Raw genomic sequence first — 18,052 nt, 5'->3', positions numbered from 1 at the left:
AGGCCTTATTGGACTTATATTATGATACACAATGTAACACCATAGTAATTAATTCAATTTATATAGCGCCTTTCGAGGAACCTGGAGACATCATATAATGGAGTTAATAATCCTTTAAGGAAAAACCATGGGACAGTATCTTCTGTTATGTCTTATTTTTATACTCTGTAGGTGTGTTATTAGGTGGGACGTATAACGTAGTAGAGGGTGTTTTATTGTGACAGTTCGTACAGGAAGTCGTCTGTTGTCTTTTCTTCATGTTCTGTCAGTGGTGAGGAGCTGGATGAGGGAGAGAGAGAGAGAAGGTGGAGGATACGGACGGTACTCTCATAGCGGGGTTCTGGACTCTGGTTCTTCTCGGCCCAGCGGCTGACTTTAGCGGTTGTGTCCCTCTGTCTGAGGTCACTGCAGTCTGGATAACAAAATAGAAACGGGGCGAGAGGTCAGCAGAAACGAAAGGAATGAGAGAGGAATAAAGAAATAGCCAATAAAAAAAGCAAACGAGCCACCGAGTATACGAACCCCGGCCAGACGACCCGTCAGCACGGACACAGGGAGGCAAAGAGGAGGGGGAACTACCGGGACACAGACAGATAAATAACACAGGAGAGGAAAGCCAGTATCACTAGGGTAAGTTCATTATCTGAGCATCCAATAGACGGGGCGTTTTTGCGCCTGAGCAGAGAAGTTATCCCTTGCACATGTCTGTCTGGGGCTGTATTATGACAAATTCCCTTTAAACGAGCCCATGAAGTCATTACAGCAGCCTGTGTGTGAGAGGAGAGGAAGCTCAGCTCGTAAAGGGAGCTTCTGACTTAAAGGGAACACACCTGATGACGCGCTCGCGTTTTATTCATTGTATCAAGTTGGCGACTCCTCCGTTTGATTAGAACATGAAACATTTGACAGAATAACTTTTCTTTTTTCCCCCCCACTGCTATCACATAAATACTGCAGAAATGTTCCAACCCTTCATGCACAACAAGCTGATGTTTAGCCGACCCTGGTCACTGGTGCACGCCGCAGCCATCACGAGTATTAGCTTAGTCATTACTGTAGAGGGCCATCATTGAATGAAATGTAGCTGGGAATAAAGATAATTAGCACCGTTGTTAGTGACGTCTACAATTATATCTCGATAGGTTAAGGTGTCTTGAAGCCCTTCAATGTGCCTCGTGACGTTAGCTGTCTTTATCAGAAGGGCCTCGGCCCGCGTGCACGGTTGCGGGGAACCGACCGTGATTTGACGTTACCGACAGCGGCGGGCCGTGGCACGTTTTTTCACGTGGTACAGGCCTCGGTCAGCTTCTTTTTTTAACACTGTAAAAAATCCGGTGCTCACTGGGTGTGACTTACCCATTCTGCATCTTCTTTGCTCATTTTTATAACAGCGTGTAAGTTAAATACATCACGGCTCAGGACACCGCCGCCTTGAAATTTGATTTATGGGTCATTAGGGCGGATTAGCGGCACCGGTTTAACAGCCGTCCTAATTGTCAGCTAAAGCCCCATTAATGATGTCAGGCCTATTTAAATCGCTTTATTTAATCATAACCTGAAGGTACATGCTTATTCCTTTAAATATTGCGAGTTAGTCGCTTCACTTCTGGTCGGTGTCTCGAGACTTTATTGGACGCTGCTCGTGGCTGGCAGCGCGAGCCAACTTTAAAGTTCAGTTTAGCGAATGACGCAAAGTTCGCCGTAAGCGTGAATAAAAAGAGCTGCAGCGCATTTCTCCCTCCATTTATCACATTGAATTTACTGTACCGTTAAGTCTACTTTTACACTAAGTCTACACTAACGGGTGCCATGTTTCTGCTTCTTTATTTAGCCCTGTCTTCTGGTTTGCACCCCCGTGTTTTAATTGGTGCCACCAGCCAACTCTCACATTTCCACCTTGTTCTGCTCGCCATATTCACTCGGCACAACTGGGTGCCTGACTCCTTAAAGGTGCACCATGTAGTTTTGGTCGAGAAAAGTGAAAGTTGGAGAAATAACGTTATACTCCAACTGTCCTCAGAGGAAAATTTGGTCCCTGGAAAACTGTTTGAAGATAAAATGTTAGGTTAAGTTATCTCTCCTGATAGCTTTTTTTTGTCGCTCGAGCGTTTCAGGGACTCGTTTTTTTCCCCTTTGAATAAAGTTTGTGTATTTAGTTCAGGAAATAAAACAGAATTGTTTCACTTCTCCAACTTTTAAATTCCACTATCAAATCTACATCACACACCATTGGTCTGACCTGAAAGTAACACCAGTCAATTGACTCAAAAGATCATGATGAAATCAAATTTAAATGTGTTTAACAAGATATAGTGTTTGACTGTTTTATTAATATTTACCTGAAGTAGTTTGTCGTTCGGTGTAAATGAATGTGGAGTCAAACAAGGAAAGGTTTTTTTTTTGTTTTGTTTTTTTTCTGGATATTTAACCCCATTTCACACAGTGCAGCCTCTGAGGATCTGATTCTTTATGTTTGTGTTTAAACTGCAAATAATGATTCAGAAAGTTGGCTTCTGTTGTTAAAGTCAAAGACTATTGAACAGAATTGTTTTTCAATAATTCCAAAGGAAAGGTATCACATCCACATTTGTTAATTTGATCAATCATGAACATAGTTTATATTCATGTCTTGGTCCTGGTTTCGTTGGCTCTTCAGCAGGCATGGCAGATGCAGACCTGGACTTCCAGACAGGTGATGCTGGGGCATCCGCCACCTACCCCATGCAGTGCTCTGCCCTGCGTAAAAATGGCTTTGTAGTCCTGAAAAACCGACCCTGCAAGATCGTTGAGATGTCCACCTCCAAGACTGGCAAGCACGGCCACGCTAAGGTCAGAAAATCCTCCAAAGTGATGTCAAATTATGAGCAAGAAAACTACTTAAAACATATAAAGGTCAAGGTCATTTTTTCTCTGATGTTCAAAACAACAGTTTCTCACAGAGTGAACTGACAAGGGAGCGTACAGATAGAGGGAGAGTATCTATCCGTTTATCTCTGCATTAAGCACAGGGTCACCATCATTAATATTTATGCACATTAACAGAACCTTCAGACGGTGAAAGAGCACTAACATGTCCTCGGTGGGTTTCAGTTTCCATACAAAAAAATGATATAAAATGATATGTTTCATAACTTCTGTTGAAGCTTGACACCCCTGGCACATAGTGTCAGGACCGACGACCTCTTCAGTGCTGAGTCAGGTGTTAGCTAGTGACACATTAATTAAAAACACTATATAGTTCAGCTGATTTATTTTATTTTATTTGTATTTTTTTTGGACACGTTTGAGTGAGAACGCTGACTCTTTGTGTTCGTCTCGTGCAGGTCCACATGGTCGGCATTGATATCTTCTCTGGGAAGAAATATGAAGATATCTGTCCCTCCACCCACAACATGGACGTCCCCAACATTAAGAGAATGGACTATCAGGTGAGACAGCTCGAGGACAGAGGTCCACAGTGCTGTGACAGTCGCTTGTTATTCAAAGGAATGACAAAGGTCTGTGTCGTACTGATCGGTCCACATAAACAAACACAAAGAAGACCATGCCTGCATCTCAAGTATTATGCAAATGACCTACACCTTATCAAAGTAAATGCAGCTGAACGCTTGGGCGGTCTCCTTTTAGTCTTGGAGAAGTGATTGTTGTAATATTATGTTATAAAGCACCACTGACCCTGAACAAGCTTATGAACAGAGACACGCCTTCAGAAGGCGTACACTTCAACAACAGTGAGGTTTAACGGTCTCTGAGCCTTTAGATGATTGCCTGCTGCGTCGTCCTTTTGATTAAACTGTATTTGTCGAAAGCCTAAAATCTGTTGTGTTACTCCAAAGTTCACTTCGAGCGAGCAGTTTTTACATGCTGTCTTTTCACTCACCTGGGCGAACGAGTCAGTAAAAAGTGTAGGGTTACAGCGTCAGGTTTACAAAGCTAATCCCACTACGAGTAGAAAACAAACCCACACCTGCATGACCTTTAATCCTGTGTCTGCCTGCTTTTTTTTTCTTTTTTTTTTCTTGTCTCTCAGCTGATCGGGATCCAAGAAGGCTACCTGTCCCTGCTCCAGGACAGTGGCGAGGTGAGAGAGGACCTGAAGATCCCAGAGGGAGACCTCGGCAAAGAGATAGAGAGCAAGCACGAAGCCGGAGAGGAGATCATGGTCAGTGTTCGGATCTATTGCACTGCGTTTAGAACGAGGCTGGAGCGAGGGCTGTGCAGAGCTCGTTCCATCCTTCCTCATGTTGTTATCTGATTAAACTGCAGACGTCGCCACTGTCTGATCATTGAGCTCTATGGATGACCACATTAGCACAGCAGATATGGAATGGTTATTACCACTAATTTAATATGTTTCTTTTGGATTTAAATGCAGATTACGTTTCAGATTAATAGTGTCATCTGTGTGTTGCTTGTTCTTTTTACCACCGTACCGTAAATAATGAAGATTTCAAACAGCGAAGGCAACAAGTCCTCATTTTGTAGCTCTTTTTGAAGTCAATAAAGCAGCTCAGGCTTTCTTTTTGGCGGCGTGTAAAATTGGACTTCTCCCATTCCCCTTTTCGGAGCTGTGAAGAAAACACCTCAGCTGTTCGCACTTTGGAGCTGAACTTGTTTTCTGCTCTTCCACCTCTGCGAGTAGCGTCGGCTCTGAAATAAAAGGTTTTGTGTTTAGTGTGGGGGAAATAAGAGCGTTCACCTCGGATTGAGACATTTAAATGTCCTTCTCTTTAGAGACACCTCTGCACTATCTGATCTTTGAGTTAGGTTAAGATGCATTTTGTGGTCAGGGCAGTGAATCACTAAGCCTTTCATCCTCACTTTAGGAGTTTAATGTCAGCGATGTGCACGGATAATTGCCCCACTGAAATGTCTTAAAATGGTTCTTTGGGTCAAATTATCGCTAGTTTGAAAACCTCTTGGTTAAAAGATCACAGCTGATGTTCGACGACGCTGCAGCAGCCATACGCTAACCTCCCCGAACTCCTGTGTGCTCCCGCAGATCACCGTTCTAAACGCCATGGATGAAGAAGCTGCCATCGGCATCAAAGCCCTGGCTAAATAAGCCACCGCAGGTAAATACAGAGCTGCAGCTGTACGGACACGCAGCTGCTTCCCATCCAGCCCGAGCACCGACTGAAGACCAGTGTGTGTGTGTGTGTGTGTGCCATACTAAAACAAATCTGTGTGATATTATGTGTGTGTAGAGTTTATTGTTCATCAGTGGACCAAGGAGAAGGCAACTCCAGTCACTGTTTGGACTCTAATGTTGGTGTAATAGGAAAAAAACAACTTTATTTATAGTCGATGACACTGGAAATGTTGTCAGAACGTTTTGTGTGTGTGTATATATATATAAATATATATATATATGCATATACACACACTGTATATATATATACTGTATATGTGAAACAGAGAAATGAGCGTACATTCAAAGTAAGGCTGTCACTCTGGATTTGCCTCCCCCTTTTCTTTGTGCTTTCTCTGTCATGTTGCACTATCACGAGCGTGTGTCGACAGTAGCAATATCAAATATGAACAAAGAGTAAGGGTCATGTTGTTTATTTTGTTTTTTTTACAATCTTATTTTTGTTGCTAGCACTTTATTTCACGCCTTCGGCTTCCTGTATTTCCTCAGAAAAGCACTTCCAGCTTTGTTGTGACGTCGGCTCGACTCATTTTGACGCTCTCTCTTCACGGCGGGCTTTAGCTTGAAACTGTTGGTTGTGCTTTTTTAAACACTGTCTGCTACATTAAAATGGATTCCTCTTGCTTTTTTTTTTTTTTTTCCTTCAGCATCTTCCTTTTCTCACTTTTCTTTCTTTTTTTCCTTCTTCTTTCTTTATAACTGTGTTTCAGGGGTAAACGAGATGCACTGGACCTGGGGGAAAAGGAGGGGATACTGCCTGGTCAATGCTTTTCTCCCTCTTCTTCTTCTTCTCTCTTTTCGTCTCGGTTTTTCAAACTCTCTCTCTCTCTCACTTTGTTTTTTTTTGGCCTCTCTGTGGGCTCATTTAGAACTTTAATAAATAATTGGAAATGCCAAACAAACATCCTCTATGTGCACACTCAGAATAAAAAACCCTTGAAGGTTTAATAAAAGGTCAAGGAGGAAGGTCTCCAGTTCAAATATTCAGTAGCGTCAGGAGAAAGAACGGTGGTGTTACTCTTATTTTTGATACACGTCCCACCCTGTTTTATGAAGGGCTTCAACTCTACATCTGCATTGTTCCGTTAAGGCTTGTTCAGCGCCTGTGCCGTACACGACGTTTCCTGCGTGGCACTGTTATTCTGCTCACCCGAACAAGCCCCTCCCCCTGCTGTTGATTTAATCACCTGAAACGTGTCTATTAAACGAAGGTTACAAACATGGCACACCGAGCCCTTTTTTGTCTTGAGGAGGTTGAAGTGATTAAAGGATGCCAACAGTCACGAAGAACACTTTCATCCTTGGAGGCCATCAGTTGGCGTCTACTTATCGTAGAGGTGTTTGGAGAAACGCCAGACATAGGATTTGGTAAACGATAAACTTGAGCAACAATTCGAGGGGGGGGGGGATGATGAAATGTGTTTGTCTCCAAACAAATAAAAGGTTGACACAAACTGTTAAACGTGGCATTTTGGTTTTTGTTTATTAAGCAACTTGAAAGATTTAAACAGCAGAGACGTAGAAATGTTTAAAAGAGGAAAAGCAGCAAAACAAGAATAATGGCTCCATTGTGATCAAGCAGAACTCAAGACACAATGAATCACTGTCTGCCACGAAGCCAGTGAGTTTCATATTCAGTGCTGTGATGTCAATTTGATCCATGTGATTCCACGTCGAACCACATGTGCTCATGACTTTATGAAGCATGTTAGTATCCTAACACTGAGCGCTGCAGTCCTGCTTTATACAGCCTGCTGACATTTCAGCCAGTGTCTATGTACATACTGCGCCACAAGGGCTTTACAGTGGAGGTCAAAGAATCTGTTTTACAATATGACATTTGGGTAAAAATCAAAAACACATAAAAGTAAGGACTGCAGCTTTTTGTTAAAGAAGTCCAAAGGAAATGTACAGAAGGGGACAAATCGACAATTTTACAAAGAAGTCGATTCATGACTCGCTCCAAAGGTTCTCGAGTTGAGTGGTGACGTCTCGGCGACGACGAAGGTAGCGTTGGGTCGTGGTTCACTTGCCGTGATGATAGAACCTCTGTCCGCTCTGGCTGTGAGGGAGGAAGCCGTGACGGGGAGCACCCTGAGGAGAGCTCTGGAACGGGGACTGGTGATGAAATGACAACGGTCAATTAGAGGGATAAAACCACTTCCGATGACATCATGACACATTTGATGACGAGAGTAGGTGTTCAAATAAAATTACCCTGAGCTGAAGGAAAAATTAAAGAACTCCCCCCCCTCCCCCCCATTCTGCCGTAACCATAACCTCTATCCCCTTAGTTACTACGGCAACCAAAAGAACCATAAAACCTTCAACCACTGCACCCGACTCTGGCATCAAACCAGCTCTCCGAGCAGTGTGTTGGTGTGTGCGTGCTTCAGGGGCTTCACCTTCGCAGTGGGAATCTGGACAGTCATCGATGGCGTGGGAAGAAGACCTGGAGCAGAAGGATGCATGGTTGGTGGATGCATCGGCCTTAAAGCTCCCTGTCAGAACATCGACAAGACAATACGTGACGTCTTTAAGCACAGTGAGGGACAGGGGCATTTTTTTATTACTGTCATCATATTTGATCAGATTAAATAACTCAGCAGTTGAGTGAAACAAAACGATGAGTACGTTTAAAGATTAAAACATTCTTTATTTTCCAGATGAAACATTTCGATTGTTAATTATTTCTGTCGTGGTAAGAATCCACGTCTCGAATGTTCTTACTGCGTCTGTGAAGCCCGACTGCTGGTTGGCGTGTTCCAGCTGCTTCTGGAGCGGGATTCCTGCTCCCGGGATGTATCCTGCATGAGAGACAGTCATCATTTATTCCAAAGCAAACAATAGCTGATTCTGGCCGTGCTGAATGCAATCAAGAGTCTTAAAAAAAAGAAGAAAAAAAAGTAGCTGACCCGGCTGGGAGGTAAAATGAGTGTGGACGGGGTATCCGGTCTGCTGGTGGGGGAGGTACTGCATGGCCTGAAACGCAGACGCACCTGGAGGAAAACAAAAGCTTCATTAGTTTTCTTCCAAACACTAAATCCCATTCTATGGTTTCATTTTTCAGTTTATGCCACTAAAAGAATAAATAATTGTTTTTTTTCTTCCCCTAAACAACTTCAGTGATTTCAGTGAAGACATAAATGAAGGCATGTTGTGCCTCTTTTTTTCCCCCCTCCATCACCTCTGATTTGAGAGCTGCTTGCGAAGCTCACAGGTACAGATGGTCCAGGGGCGTAAGTAGAGGGGTGCTGGGCCTGAGCCACCCCGTAAGACTCATGGACCCCCTGGCTCCCGCTGAACTGTCCGTGCTCTGCTGAGCCCGAGCCGAACCCTGGCGTCTGATAGTGACGAGCCTGAAGAGAGAGACGGAGGACCAGTTAGCTGGGATTTCACAGAGTTCATGTACAAAAAAGAAAAAAAAAAGGTGTTAAGACTGAGAAGACGGGACCAAACACTAACACGTCATGAGGGAAAGGCACGTTTTACAAACGGACACGTCTTTACTCACGGGGATTACAGACGCAGGGAACAGCTGTTTGCTGCGTTCGCCGAGGAGCGCACCAGGTCGACTGTGACTGACCGAACTGCCTGAAAGAAGAAAAGAAAACATCAGCTGCCGTACAATAATAACTCCAAAAGGAGAATTATCAAAATAAAGCTGAAGAGGCGAGAGGACACATAGTTCAGACTACACTTTACTGGACCCTGGTCACTTTTACACCGTTTACAGTATCCTATTCTGTATTTATTATTTTTGTACATTCAAATAACTCCTTTTATTTTTTAGTTTATATTCTATTCTATTATTGCTAAACTGAGTGTTTATTGTTATTATGTTTATTGCATGGCCTGCGGAACAGTCCTTACATTTCACTGCACATCTGTATGAGCACATGACAAATAAAAGTCTTGGATCTTGAAGATCAGCCGTACCTTGAATGCTGAGGAGGTGCTGCCCTGAGTGCATGGGCAGGCTGGATTGGTAGCTGGCCGAAGTCAATGTGGTGATGTCGCTGTAAAATATGAGGCAGGAAATGTTCCTAACAACCAAAAATACTTTTTTTCTTCTTCAACAAAATCTGTGGATCTTTAAAGTACCCAAAAAGAAAGAAAAAGCCGTTGTTGTCCTTACTACCTCTGCTCCTTCCTGCGCCTCTTCTCCTCCTCATGAAGAACTTTCTTGAGCTGTAAGAAAAGCTGGTGCTTCTCTTCTTGGAGTCCCTGAAGCTTTTCTCCCATCTTCATCACCTTCAGTTCAAATTAGAGAGTCAGAAAAATAACTTGCTTATGAATTGCTGTGTAGGTTTGGTCGTAGGTCACGGTAATACTGAACGAGCCACGTGGAGCCGAGTTGTGTTTTCTCATGTTTTTTCTACCTGTTCTTTAGTTTCTTCCAAAGACATCCTCTCCTCTATTTCTTTAGTCCTCTTCCTCTCTTCTTCCTCCTTCATCTTCTGCTCCATCATTTTGTCCACCTCTTCCTCCTCTGAAAAAAACATTGTCATGTTACATTAAAAAAAGAAGAAAAGAAAACGGACTGAATTCCTCATTTAGTAAACAGACAACAAAACAACACTAATATACAAAGCAGACGCTCATACGAAACAAAATGTTGCTAGTCAAGTCATTCTGAGCACCGCTTTTAAAAGGGAAACTTCTGATTTTCATTTTTGTAACTAACCCTATTTTCCACAAATAGAAATGTAATGTTGAATTCGTAGTTTTTAATGTTTTTGTACTTCGTTTCGTGTGGGTTCAATGATCACGTTAACGATAAGTAAACCTTCTTTACATCATGAAATAAGTTACGCTGATAATGGTTTAGAAATGTAAGATTCTCTGTTAGAGGAAACTTTTGCTCACTGCTCTCACTGACTTTTTGTTGTCATTACATCCTGAAAATGAATGAATATGGAAACGCGGAGTTTCCTGCAACACTGCATAAAGACGAGATAGAGAGACACGTCAGACAACATAAAATAAACGAAGCTGAAAAGAGACTCTGTATATTAAAGGGACATCGACCATGGTGGTGTCTAACTCCTGACAGGGCCTCACTGATGAACTTTCTACCTCTTCTTTAGCCGTAGCAGCTTTTCGGTACACATGATGATGAATGGAGGGCTCACCTTGTCTCTTACGCTCGCGCTCTCTCATGATGTGTTTGTGGAGGGCTCGTGCCATCGCGTTGGACAGCTTGGGTCTCTCCAGCAGAGCGGGCATGGTGACGGGCAGTGGAGGGGCCAGCTGTGTGGATTATCATTTTCAACACATGTTAAAAAGAAAACATCCTAAAAACTTTACCTTCCTCAGTGATCCTAATGAAAAAACCCACAGGCCTAGCTGCTACACAGCGGCTAACAGCTACGTTAGCATCGCTATTTTCAGCTGATAGTAACTAACATGTTTTTTATTATGACACATCAAACAGCAAAGTATAACTTAAGAATGAAAACGTATTCAAAATATGGTGTAAATTAGCCACAACACACATATTCTTACAAGATACCGGCGACAAAACATTAGCTGGATAGCTAGCTACTTAGCACTATCGTAAACGACTTTATGACATATTTTTCTCGGTTTGCTTTACGGCAGTACTTTCAACCCTAACACACTCAAATATCTTACTTTTGTTGCTGTTTGTGTCACTCAGGAAGAATTTTATCGTCTTGTGTTTTTTTTTTAAATGAGGCGACTTGACTCTGTGGAGTTCATCACAAAATATAAACAGAGAGGTTTTCAGCCCGGGTGATGAGTTTGCGCTTCCGGTGCCAACGATGACTTGTTTTTCTTCTTTACCCGAACTGCATTGTGGGAAACTGAGTATTTGAAGTTTTTTATTATTCGAAAAAAAAAAAAATGCTCAGTCTAAATAAGCACACATTTCCAGAAACACATTTATTCATATGTCTATGGACGTGTGGACAGTGTTGCCTTTTTTTATTTCATAAATTAAATCTTCTTTTACTGGTTACAAAACAAATGTGCTCATAACATTTCTGAAAGTCCAAAAGCAGACAGTCCTGTTTTTAAATCTAATAAACAATGTTTCAGCTGAATTAACAATGATCAAAGTTTCAGATATGCCCCATTTTTTTTTTCGACATACCTTGCATGTCTGCTTGTAACATTTTTCTTCTGTACATTAATTTCATGTGACTGTTATATGATGCACTGTTCTGTCGACAGTTTTTATAATATATATTACCGGTAGTTGATCAAAGAAACAATAGGTTTTAAATTAGATCACTCAAAGTAAACAAGATATCTGAGTCATCTTGCGCACATATTTAGACAGTCAAGGTGGTTGATATGATAAGGCAGCCCAAGCAAATAAACAGGAGCAGAGGCCATATTTTATCATAAATGTAGGATGTTTTTCAATAGATTTTAACATCCTTTAAGATAAATATTTTTATATGTGATAGAAACACACTGGTCGGTTTCTGTAATCAAAGGGGGTGTTGACATTTTTGATTGCTTTCAAACCATACCAAAGATGACTTTGCTGTTTTTTTGTTTGCAAGCCTGTAATAAATGTAATAAAAAAAACAAAAAAACAAACATGAAATAAAGACAAGGAAACCGGTTAGCTTTTTATCATATTTTATCATGTATGGTCATGAGTGGAGAGAGGGCGCCAGTAATGCAGCTGTATATAGAGTTCAAATCTTACATTTAAAAAAAAAAAAAGGAGACAAACTTTAAAAAAAAAGAAGAGAAAATTGCACTCAGCTTTACAATACCTTTAGAAATTAAGCCATCTAAAATGAACAACAATTACAACAATAACCATAGTAGCAGTCAACATAATAGTCTTACCACTGAAAGCAGGGGATGAGTGTTTAGTCTGAATTTTATTTTACTCCTTGCTAAGTTCTGATACGTGATATTACACATGCTGTTATTCAAGGACTACCTTACCTGGTGAGTTTTAACTAAAAAAAACTTAAGTGTTTTTTTCAGACAAGAACTGCAAAACAGTTATCTTTTTACTCTGCCAGAAACACACAAAAAAAACCTGCCTTCAATGGTTCAGATATTTTCATCTCCTGCCCTACACTCAAAACACATTTTCCTCCAGAAAACCAACAAAAGCAGACAACCAAAAACTATCTTCATTGTCCAGAACAGCTGATTTAAACTCCCACACTTCCGCCCTTCTTCCCTTAACCCCAGCTAAAATCGCAGCCTATTCTAAAGACTTTTTACCATTTCTCAGTGTTTTCAAATAAGCATGATCGTAACACTAGAAATATAACTGGCCAGAGACCACTTTAACCTACTGTAAAGAAAAGCAGAGGCAAATACAACTCAGACTGCAGATTAATAAAGACATAAATGGATAGGAGAGAGGGTAATGTATGGTGAAAGTGCATTCAACATATTTACTCTGGGAACTCTAGGCTGCTGAGCTGGATTTAATATTTAAATGAATGAATGGTGGAGGTCTCAGGGTGATTGGTAGTGGTTGGGGGAGGGGGGGTAGTGGGATCAGATTTCCCTTTGGCTGCTCCCATACACGCTCTCATCACTGTAGGCAATGTAGAGGAAAAAGTCCTCTTCGTGATGCTCCTGGAAGAGACAGAAAGACAGAACGAGATGTCAGAAGGATATTAAAGATGCACAAAGAGGCTCATTTTTAATATAAGGAGGGAAAAAAGGTAACGCACTACAATGTCAAACACGCAGTCAAGAGCACTGACTAGTGAGGTAGAAAATGAGTAAGACTCTGACCTGGTACAACTGTCCCATGGTAGCTGAGGTGGGTGGAATGACGTTGTTTACAAAGAAGAAGAGAGCGTCCTCAGCCCGCAAGTGGATTCTTTTCCGGATGAGGAAATAAAACTGACCCACTGATGGGAAAAAAAAAAATTGACAATTTTTCAGTTTCAGTGTAACCTACTACAGTTCCTCCTTGATGTCTGGAAAAGGAGCATTATGAAATATTTACCTGTCAGGTCGGAGGGGACAAGGTATTTCTTCTTGTCCAGGTCTCCTATTCTGGCTTTGGGGGCTTTCTCCACAATAACCTGAAAAAAGATAAAGAAAAAGAATTACACAACACAACCGAATAAAAATATATAACGCATTGTTCACGACACAAAGGCATTCTGTGTTCAGCGTTAAGAAGTGACACAGTGTCACCTTATCAAGAAAAGGGATGTGAGCATGCACTCATTCGTCAGTCAAGAAAGAAAGGTCATTTATTAAACTTAAGTATGGTGACTGATTTCATACATTTACAACACCTGAGCATGTTCTGTATTTGACTAGTTAGCAAGAAAACAACGTATTTATTAGACACAAAGACTTCAAATCTATCTAAAATGAAACTACTGTAATGCAGTCTAAAAATAGGACTTCAAGAATCCTACCTGCCAACACACCGTGAATGTGAAGCAGCATTTTGTTTTAGAGCTTAAATCGTGAAAATGATCAGAAATCAGAATCATCACTTATTATTGTATTTGTAGGACCAAAGTGGTTGAGTGTACTCGATCCAGCCCTTAAAGTAGTTTTATTTTCTATGTTCCTTTGTCTTTAAGATGACATTTATTTTTTTTTATCAATTGAAAACGCAAACCAAGACAGGGAAGTTTGTCCTCATGATTTAGAAGAAAAAATGTCTTGGTTTTTAATATTAAGACCAATTAAATTTAAGGATTACTCTACAATTAAACTGTTTTAATTAAAATAATTTAGAGATAAACCCAACCTGTGACTGAAAAAAAACTGTTAGTTATCCATTGTTAAGAAAATACAATCCATTTATTGGAGTCAGCTCGACGTAAACAAGTGTCCTGTTTGTTGACACTATTTAAAGATCACTGCTGTTAAGAGTTACAACACACACCTTAAAACTACATCTTTCTCCACACTGTTTATACTCAACATGGTTTTATGACCATTGTCGTATGATTTGGCAATAATGCAGAAGAATTGGCTAAAATAAAAACACACACAGGAAGAATTAGGTGAAGCTTTAAGGTGGCCTTTTCAGTGCGGCCGAACTCCTCCTCGGTTCACCTCCAATTAGCTCTGAAGCTAACTGCTGCTGTTTACTAACGTGGCAGACACACCCCGAGGACTTAAATCATCATGTGTAGCTGAAACTCAACAGTGTAATCCTATTTACATGTCCATATATGTATTCTGGATGTCAGTGTATCGAGGTAAGTCTTTGTACCCGTGAAATAGCTAACAACACGGATCGTGCTACGAAGCTAAAAGCGTTAGCTACTTACAGGAACCCTGTCCGGATACTTCTTCCTTATTTTCTCGCCCTCGGACCGTCTTTTCTCAAAGGGATGCTCTTCTTTGTACTGAAACTTCATCTTTAAGAGAGATGACAGACAACGTGTCGGTCACTCCGGGATCGTGAGAAAGCGGTTTTACTCAAGAGGAAGGGCTCGACTCGCTGACACACACGACAAAAACAAACGATGCTAACTTGCGCTTAGCTCACCACAGCTGTTTTCCTAGTGCGACTGCCGCGGAGGGATACAATAACAATATGACGTTGCGGGGAGTGTAGTTCGATGGACTGTCTTCACGTTATCCTTGACTACGTGTACTAAACTCGTCGAGTTGCAAATCGACATTCATTAAAGAATATCCTTCTTTAAAACAGATAATTTTAGAAAAGGTTGAGACGACATGATGCAATGTTCTTTGGAACTATATTATTTTGATCATCCGCTGCGCATGACGACGCAGGGCAGGGCAGTGACGAGGCGGCTGTCCTTGTCATATGACCGAGGCCCAGCAGTTAGCAGCAAGAGCGGAGAAACATATCGCGATACACTGATAATGTGTCCTTAAAGTTATTGGTTTCTGTTTATATTGATACGAAAGGCATTCAGCTGGCCCGGGAGAAAATGATTAGTATTTTGTAGCCTTGGCCTGTTTACTTATTATCAGTGACTTTGGTATATAGTGGCTTCATTGTCTATAAATTAATCAATTTCTGCTGTTTTCAGAGAGCAAAGAAGGAGGGACCGTTTAACCTTTTTTTATTGGAGAATCAAAGGGAGACCCACCCTTACTCAGAAACGCTCCCAGCTTTAATAGTTTGTATAAAAGCTGGCATCCTTTAAGCATCAATCCCCATATTGTAAATGCTTGAAAAGAGTCCTTTGGGGGAAAATGAACCGAAATGATCCCTTTCAACACAGCTTCTTTTACTAGTGTCTAAACCAGCATGAGCTTTATGGCTTTCTTATCTGTTAAAGGCATTATTATTACTACCAACAATATACAGTTTTAAACTACTGAATGAATTACCTTTCCGAAATAGAAAATGTTCTTGAATTCAATAGATGATCGAAAAACATTGACGATAACTTACAATTAAACATTTCAAAGAGAAACGTTTTGTTGTAGGTGACTATTTTTTGTTTTGTTTGAAACAGTTCAGGGATTGATGTTGAACTACATCTCCTTGACTGAAGCGAATCTAAACATTTGAGCTCAAAATAAAATTTTTATTCAGAGATTTGAAAAAACATTCAAATGAAAATAAAATGATTTTAAAAAACAAAACAAAAAAAAAACAGCGGGATTGTCTGTACTAACATAACATAAAATATTATCAAGTTGACAGTCACAGTCACATGTATGTGCACATCCTCCTTAAAACACTTATTGACGTTATACCCGTTTATTGTGCAACTGACCCGCAGCTGTGACTCATGCAGCTACTTTGGTCATGTGATATCTGCTCCTTATTTCCCCTTTAGACTTCAAAGTCTTAAAGTGGTTTACGCATAAGATCAGATTTAGAGATTCTGCATTTAAATGGTCTCTCATGAAGGGGAAACTACTTGGGCTTCTGAACTGAAACTGAACTGAACTTTCGTTCCTCTTTTGTGAGTGGTAGATTTCAACAGAAGTTTGAGTTTGTAGAGATTGTAGTTATTGTGCTCCAGAGAAGAATAAATAAAATGTGCTGAGTCATTGAGGGACTGAACTGTGCTCCAGGTCTTATATCCACGCTCTATGCTTCAAAAGTAGAGTCATACTTCCACCGTGGGTATAAATCATTCCTCCTCATTGTTATGGGTGACTTCGCTGAAATAAAGCCTGCCTCTCCCACCACACACTAGAATGACAGTCTTTCACAAAGATAGCTCAGCAGATACAGCTCAGTCCTGCTTCGTCAGAGACTGGTCAGACAGGTCCAGGCTTTATGAAGTTGTCTCTATGGTGTCCCCAACCACATGTACAGCAGGCTGAGCTGCCAGGCAGAAGCAGGAGAGGAAAAAACAGAGTAAGCAGTCTTCCCTCGTGGACCTTTTTTTTTTAACAGACTGTGTGCAAACAACACAAGAGGAGATGGATTTTAAAGGCTGACAGGTGGAAGCACAAATTAAATATTTCTGGAGGTGTTAGATAAAACCTTTTTTAGTGTCAAGCTTTCAGTTTCACTTTTAAATCATCTTTGGAAGCAGCTATTAAATACCAGTTTACTCTGGGCCTGCAACAGTACTATTGCAAACTCCTTTATGCTTTGACATAGATGACAGATCACACTGCTGTTGGTTTTAAAAAATATAAACTAATTACATAAAGAAAATCAATTTGATTTAAAAACTAGAATAACCACACTTGCATATTTAGCCTTAACAAACAGGTATCTACATTCACTTTCAAGTTTATCAGCTACATCTAGCAAATAAAACATGTCTTATTGGGGACAATATAAAGAAGTTTCAAGGAGATATAGAGTAAGACAAGTTTGTGTTGCGTTTAGTTAACACTCTGTAGTGTCGTCAGTTCGCTTATTTCTCCTCTTACTGTCCCTCTTCAACCTTTTTTCTTTGCAGGAAAAAGAATCCAGCAAGAAACACATCAAGATATGATTTTGGTTCATATCGCCCAGCTGTACGTCAATATGCCTGAAAGACGTGATCAGATATCAGCCATGTATTTATGCACTGATGACTGTTTAAAATTAGTTCTTACTATATGCCATTAAACAACCAGAACACCATGTTAAACTGTGTCTAATGTTTAGGTTTTACAGCTAAATTCAAATGATTTGTGATAGAAAACTGCTGCAGTGCGGTACTCAGGGAATATGTAACATAGCTTGTTTTTAGGTGATTGCGGGAGTCCCTTAGTGTGCAACATTTACAGGTTGTTGTTTTTTTAGCAAAAGCATCTGCAGATAGTTGGATGATTAAAAGATGTAAAAGTTCAAGGAAGAGAGCAGAGTCATGTTCAAGGGCAAGTGACTCCGATTTTCTCCTCAGCTGATACAAGAGATGTTAAAAAAAAACGATGTTCCAGATGGGATGAATTATTTGTTCCCAGAATGAATGTGATGATCTTTTATAGATATGAATGACTGTTGAAGTAGAGGACAGAAAAAAAAAAAATCCCGTAAAATTAACTCAGTTTCTTTTCATATTAGGATGAAGCCATATTTGGGTGCAGATGGACTAGCGGGTCGGTCGCGCCCCACGTACAAAGGCATGAGTCGTCTGAGTTTACGGCCTGGATTGGATTCTGACCCGTATATCATACCTTTATCTAACTGTCCACGGTCCTGACCAATTAAAATCAAGCTAGAACCAAAAAAATAAAACCTGGTCTACACACATCTGATTTTAACTGGTACTAAAATGGTAAGGCACATACAAATGGTCCGTTTGAAATTCAAATGTCAGAATTGGTTCACTGTAATATACGAGGTTGATATTTGTTTTTGTCTTATTAATACAAGTGTCCTAACTAACCCATTAGTGCTCTGTCACAATCACAATTGTGTTTCAATCTTTTACAGACCCAGACAGCATCCAGGAGAACTTCAAGAAGGAAGACTCAAGCAGGACACCAGGCGGACCAATGTAGTTTCCTGTCACACCACAAGATGGCAGCAGACTG

At 40.7% G+C, this 18,052-nt stretch overlaps 3 protein-coding genes across 6 annotated transcripts; 1 reads left to right on the top strand and 2 right to left on the bottom strand.

Moving 5' to 3' along the window:
* The first annotated feature begins 243 nt into the window (after nt 1–243).
* On the top strand, nt 244–6,036 carry LOC306841167 (eukaryotic translation initiation factor 5A-1). 2 transcript variants are annotated; one of them, XM_079370878.1, is made up of 6 exons: nt 244–630; nt 2,660–2,829; nt 3,324–3,428; nt 4,031–4,162; nt 5,003–5,075; nt 5,863–6,036. In XM_079370878.1, exons 2-5 carry the CDS (start codon nt 2,662–2,664, stop codon nt 5,063–5,065), a joined length of 468 nt encoding a protein of 155 aa, XP_079227004.1. In that variant the 5' UTR covers nt 244–630; nt 2,660–2,661; the 3' UTR covers nt 5,066–5,075; nt 5,863–6,036. The 2 variants fall into 2 exon arrangements, with proteins under 2 accessions (XP_079227004.1, XP_079227003.1); XM_079370877.1 differs by having other exon boundaries at nt 250–630; nt 2,657–2,829.
* Nucleotides 6,037–6,611: 575 nt separating this feature from the next.
* gps2 (G protein pathway suppressor 2) lies at nt 6,612–10,967 on the bottom strand. Of its 3 annotated transcripts, none has more exons than XM_079370874.1 (11): nt 10,790–10,967; nt 10,288–10,405; nt 9,535–9,644; nt 9,291–9,406; nt 9,092–9,171; nt 8,667–8,746; nt 8,340–8,511; nt 8,068–8,151; nt 7,883–7,959; nt 7,558–7,653; nt 6,612–7,270 (listed from the first exon to the last, which is right to left on the bottom strand). In XM_079370874.1, the coding sequence occupies exons 2-11, from the start codon at nt 10,379–10,381 to the stop codon at nt 7,178–7,180; spliced, it is 1,002 nt and encodes a 333-aa protein (XP_079227000.1). In that variant the 5' UTR covers nt 10,382–10,405; nt 10,790–10,967; the 3' UTR covers nt 6,612–7,177. The 3 variants fall into 3 exon arrangements, with proteins under 3 accessions (XP_079227000.1, XP_079227002.1, XP_079227001.1); XM_079370876.1 differs by having other exon boundaries at nt 9,294–9,406; XM_079370875.1 differs by lacking the exon at nt 10,790–10,967 and adding an exon at nt 10,651–10,755.
* A 783-nt stretch (nt 10,968–11,750) lies between these two features.
* Nucleotides 11,751–14,677, bottom strand: gabarapb (GABA(A) receptor-associated protein b). Its single transcript, XM_079371503.1, has 4 exons — nt 14,410–14,677; nt 13,116–13,194; nt 12,899–13,017; nt 11,751–12,736 (listed from the first exon to the last, which is right to left on the bottom strand). Exons 1-4 carry the CDS (start codon nt 14,497–14,499, stop codon nt 12,656–12,658), a joined length of 369 nt encoding a protein of 122 aa, XP_079227629.1. The 5' UTR covers nt 14,500–14,677; the 3' UTR covers nt 11,751–12,655.
* Between the last annotated feature and the right edge of the window lie 3,375 nt (nt 14,678–18,052).

The sequence above is a fragment of the Symphodus melops genome (assembly GCF_947650265.1).
Source record: "Symphodus melops genome assembly, chromosome: 20".
NCBI classification, from domain to species: Eukaryota; Metazoa; Chordata; class Actinopteri; order Labriformes; family Labridae; genus Symphodus; species Symphodus melops.
This window is presented reverse-complemented; position numbering and strand designations above follow the sequence as displayed.